This window comes from Notothenia coriiceps, unplaced genomic scaffold (assembly GCF_000735185.1).
Source record: "Notothenia coriiceps isolate Sejong01 unplaced genomic scaffold, NC01 NC01_scaffold00008733, whole genome shotgun sequence".
Taxonomy (NCBI): domain Eukaryota; kingdom Metazoa; phylum Chordata; class Actinopteri; order Perciformes; family Nototheniidae; genus Notothenia; species Notothenia coriiceps.
In genome coordinates this window covers 269013-274617 of record NW_011341434.1, presented here as the reverse complement: position 1 = coordinate 274617, position 5605 = coordinate 269013, and the positions used below count along the sequence as shown (strand labels likewise).

Below are 5605 nucleotides of genomic sequence, written 5' to 3'. Positions count from 1 at the left end.
CAGCTGAACAACATTGGTAAAAAATGTATACATTATATATATATATATATATATATATATATTTCTATTAATCATTTTCGGCCTTTCGGCATTCGGTTTTCGGCCAACCGGTTCCTATTTTCGGTATCGGTTTCGGCCAAGAATTTCCCATTCGGTGCACCCCTAGTATTTTGTGAAACAGAAGAACAGCTAAATAAATGCAACGTCCTCCCAAGAACAGCTCGCCTCTCTCCAGTCATTTAAGCTAAAGTGGGTTATTGAAGCTGAAGCTTGTTGCTTCTGCCCTCCTCGACTACGGTCTGGGAGCCGACAGGAAAGTTCAACACACAGATGGCCCTTTATATTATTTAGATGAGAGATGAGCAGATCGCCACTGGGCTTTCAACTAAATACACAGCCACGCAAAAACTGCGTCATTTGTACAGCTCCTTATGGGTACTGCAATTAGTGAAGTGCTTTCCTCCGTGGTGAAACGATCAGCACTGCACCACGGAGGAAAGCGGCAGAAAGTCACCTGGAGATAAAGAGAGCGGGGCTGCGTTGCGGGCATGGCTTCCTTAACGGGGAGACGCGCTCTGGCGGCGGTCTCGCGTTCAGGATCCGAAAATTAATTTAAATATTTTGCACACTTATTCCACTTATTCCTAGTGTGCCACTGGTTACGGTGCCGCGTGCCAATGCTGGCACGCGTGCCAGGGGTTGCCGACCCCTGGCTTATAATGTTAGGAATGTTCCTTTCTGTCACCTCTCCTTACCTTGTTGTTCATCTTGTGTCCTATCGTCTCCTCAAACAGAGTCTGTGGACACCAAGATGAACTTCACCAGCCTGTTGATGATGTACCAGGACGGGGCGAGCAGCCCTGACTCCAGCGAGGAGGACCAGAAGCTCTCCATGCTGCCCCACCTGGCAGACCTGGTGTCCTACAGCATCCAGAAGGTCATCGGCTTCGCCAAAATGATCCCAGGCTTCAGGTACGAACTGCCATGGTGGTAGATGTTCAGGTTCATCACAGGAGAGCAGCAGGGACTACTGTCTTGCACCCTGTATTTTTCTTCCTATCACTCAACAAAGTCAGATTTATCTTTTATATCACAAAATAATATGCAATACTGCAATTTAATGTCTTCTATTGGTGGGCTGAGACAGATTTTTTTTATTTGGTTCTACTCGAGGAATCAAAAATGACACATTGGATTTTATAAGATAACAATATCGTTTGATCTTTATCTTATAAAAAAACAAATCTATTCATTGTTTGAGTCATTATCAAGCTAAAATGCCAACTATTCGCTCGTTCTACTCTCTGAAACTGATTTGCTGATTCATTGGTTTTAAATAATAATGATATTCTGTAATAATATTTCCGTTCGTTCTGCAAAATTATGGTGGACATGTATCGAGATTTTATGGAAAACATAGAAAATGAGACTGATCAAGAAAATAATTAAAAGTCAGATTAATTAAAAGACACAATTTGTATGTTGTAAGGCATTATGGGCTGGATTTGAATTATTCTAGAATCACATGCAGAACAATTTAAAATGTATTACTTTTTTTTTATTTGTATCTAACTTTTATTTTTACACTATTCCTGTTTAGGATAAATCATTTTCTTTACATTTTATAGCTTTATTTATTTTTAAGCTTTTTCATTAATTAATTAATCTTTCTATTTTTAATCATTTGCATATTTATTTGCCTTGTTTTTCTTTTTAATAAGCTGTGTTGTATATAAGGTGTCTACCTTAAAGTATTTCCTAGTAGATTGAATCAAGTCTGCTGAAGCGGCCTTTGCTCCCAACTTTTTTCATAAATATATATTAAATCCACTGGTGCAATAAATCATATTGTGGCCATGTTGAAAATGAAACTTCGTTCCCCTGCAGCTCTCTGCTGCTTTGCTGAGTTCTGTAATGATTTGTTGTAAAATCCTGCTACATCCAACCAGTAGCACGTACAATCACAAAGGCTAGCAGCCAAACAGGCCTCTCTCACATGCAGAGCACTTTGATTTGCTGCCTGCCAGTATGCAGGACAGCATTGGGTGAGGTGAGATGTTATTATCGCTCCCAAACAAACAAGCTCTTCCAGGAATACACAGGAACAAGCTGAGCTTTATAAATGCACGCTGTGCTGAGAGATACGTTTCTAAATGTATGCACATACAGAGAGCACACAATGAAATAATAGAGGAGGCACATATGGGCATACTTAATGCATACGTGTGTGTTTGCATGTAACGTAAACAGGAATATAAACAGAGACCCTATATTTTTTAAGTATATTCATTCTGCTTGCCTTATTATGATCTCAGCTGTGTGTAGTTAGGAGGGTTTCCTGTGGGGAAAAAAATAAAGATAATTTATTGCAACGATGTCATAAAGTATAGCTCTGTCGTCAATATTGAGAGCTGCATTGTTAGGGCCAATACTATTTTTAATTTTGGTTGACAATTAATTGTCCTACAAATAATTAAACAAACTTTAAAGGGGCCTTAACCTGCTTTTCAGGTTTTCCCTTTCCTGTAGTGGGTTATATGGGATTTTTGTGCATGATAATGGTCTGCAAAATCTAAAATCTAATAGTTTACTCAAGAGGGAGTTTCTTTCCCACTCACTCCCCCCCCTGCCTGAAACGACTCAATAGGACTCCTTTGTTTACTTCTGAAACATGTGTCTGCAGAGGCCTGTACTGCGAAGCCGGATTTTCGCTTAGCGAGCTAACTTCAGGGAAAACTCTGGGTTTCCGGTCCTACGACGCTGGTTCACTTCTTACCGGGCTAGATCTCCATGGTAACTTATGCTTAACGGCAAACCTGCTCCTTGGTTCCAGGATAAGAGATCAACTCAGTGAAAGCACCGCCTGCTGACCAATCAGAGCTCACTGTGCGGAGTTTAAAGCGATCAAGTCATATAACAGGATAAAGGGAAATACAGAAAACTGTCCGTTGCAGGANACAAATAAGAGGGGGCGGAGCTTATGCCGGCTCATGCGGGACTTGGCAGATACTGTCTAAAATGCTGCGGTGATGAAACGCAAGGATTACCTTGATCTAATAATCCTTGCGTTTCATCACCGCAGCATTTTAGACAGTATCTGCCAAGTCCCGCATGAGCCGGCATAAGCTCCGCCCCCTCTTATTTGTATTTCTTTCAGTTTAAAAAACTTCAGAGACATATTTTTTACATTTTTTTATATATCTGAGATCTATGCTATTGCCTAAAAATAGCGTGATAGGTGACCTTTAATGTCTAAGCTGTAAACTCACAGGCAGAAAATGCCACACATTTAAACAGCTGTGGGCAAGTGAGCAGCTCAACTCTTCCAGTTTGAGGTGAACTTAAGGAGGAAACAGTTTAACTTTGCCACCATCATAAGACCTAATTTCTTCCAAAAAATGTAAATGCACAAGTAACAATTTTATGTCGAAGTCCATCCATTCTGTTTTCCATCACTTATATCTACTCTGATGTTTTCCAAACCGAAATTAATCTTTATTGATACTTAAATTCAATATGTTTAGTTTTTCCTTTTTCCAGGCATGTTCCCCTTCTGAATGTCATTCTCAAACCTGCCCCTCTATTCCTGCATCTCTGTCCCCCTGTGTCTCACCCTCTCTCTGTCTGTTTTCTCTCAATTTATCTCCTTTCTCTCTCCTTCTTGCTCTGCCTCTCTTTCTTTCTTCCCTGTATAACGCATCCAGGCTTCCCTTGGGGGCTAATCCTGTTGGAAACGTTTCAGGGAAAGCGGATTATCTGTTGGAGCGGCATGATTTTTGGAGAAAGTTCACTCACACTTGATTAAATTAATCATTGTCCTCCAAAACCCCTTATGGTCCTTCCTTTTGGATATTGGGAGAGATAAATAACCGTCGTAAAACAGCATAAATCACCTCTAATTGATTTGGAGTGAGTTTCTCTTTCTCTCTAGGTGGAGGGGCGTGGTGGATGCAATAAGTTGAACCATAGAGAGTGGGTGGCAGAGCTTTTGTAAGCACAAGGACTATTTTTAATCCGGCAGTTTGCAGGTCGATGCAAAAATATTTGACAGCTTGATTTATCCTCACTTTTTTATTCACCGATGGAAAGCTTGAAGGTGGTCCCAGTGTGTTTTTGTTGGAGCCAGACAGAGACTAATGCCCGATTTGGTCTATGCTTTCATAATTTATATAAAGGTGTCAGCATGCATCACGCAGCCACCGTGGAGATTTGCAGCAGAACACAGTAGAGGAAGAATTAGTGTATAAATACAGGTGCATGTGTGGCCAGCAGGCAATTGTTAGTTTGTTGTTTATAGCCCATGAAGAGCAATGTGGTCAATGATGCTTCACATGTGGATAGGATTCATCACAACCTTGAAATGCCGATAAACTTTCCACTTCCTTTCCTACAGCCATCCCTCCCACCCTCCCATTATCTCTCCCTCTTTCTCTAACTCTCTTTCAAACCGCCACCATGCTTTGAAAGGGAAGTCTGCCGAGGCTCTATTTAACAAGAATATCCCCTCATTACAACACTGCAAAAAACCTTAAAAGTTACCAACGCACTAAGTGGTTTCATTTAAGGCAATGAAAAATTCCCTTTTCAAAGGAAATAATTACAGCTGGTTCTTCAGGGGGGCATGTAGCAACAGTGTTTATGGAGGATAATTACTATGCGTAGCAATTACTCTACAGAAACAATTGGTAGCTTTACCCCACATGAGTATGGGGATTAGAGCTGTGATCATCCCGGGTGTGGAGCACTCATTTGGATGTGATTATTGGAAAGGTCTAAGGTTTGGAGGGAGTCAGAGGTGAGGCTTTCAGGTCTGCCCTCTGTGTACCTCAGTTATAATACCAGAAAGGTGTGTTCATGTTTATGTGTGTTTGCACTCTACAGAAAGATGGCTCTATAGATTGACTTGTTGCTGAAGATATCTGCAGGTATAAGTTCTAAAATATATAACTATTGGTGTTTTTATGATGGACGTACAGACCAACCATTTAAAAAGCAAGGCAGCCAATTAATACTTATTGTTGTTTTATTGCAAGATAATATTACAACAATACAACAATGGTATACCAATAACATCTGACAAAATAAAATCTGAACTCAAATTAACATTAACACTGTTATTGTCTGCATTGCCAGTGTTTGCCTGTGTTGCAGTGTACTTATTTTAAATTGAAACATTATCTAAAAAATTTAAGGAATTTAAGAAACAATACAAAAAATATTGCTAAGGAAGAAATGGTAAGCAAGTAGTCTACAACATATTAATAATTAAGTATCATTTTGAATATGAACATGATTCCAGTATTGGATGTTAAGGCTGAGGATCTGTAACTTAATAGTTTCCATTTATTGTTTGTTTAGCTCTATGAAATATTTAATATTGGTATTCTTTTATTTAGTTTGAAGTGATTTATAAGGTTTTAGAATATTCCTGTACTGTAAGGTTATTGTTTAATCTATGTATATCCTAATTGTAAATATTTGTTGGTAAAAAATATACTGTAGAATATTTCTAAAGATGGTACGACCAAATGGAAATAAACTAGATACAAATTCATTGGAACACAAACAGAGATATAGAAAATGCTAATTATGCTGTAATTATCAG

At 39.2% G+C, this 5605-nt stretch overlaps 1 protein-coding gene across 1 annotated transcript in view; it reads left to right on the top strand.

The window, feature by feature from the left end:
- magi3b (membrane associated guanylate kinase, WW and PDZ domain containing 3b) overlaps positions 1-5605 on the top strand; it is a 93601-nt gene that overhangs the window by 21056 nt on the left and 66940 nt on the right. Inside the window, exon 3 of the mRNA XM_010770321.1 lies at positions 795-972. Coding sequence (XP_010768623.1) covers positions 795-972 — 178 coding nt within the window. The remainder of the gene's footprint in view (positions 1-794; positions 973-5605) is intronic.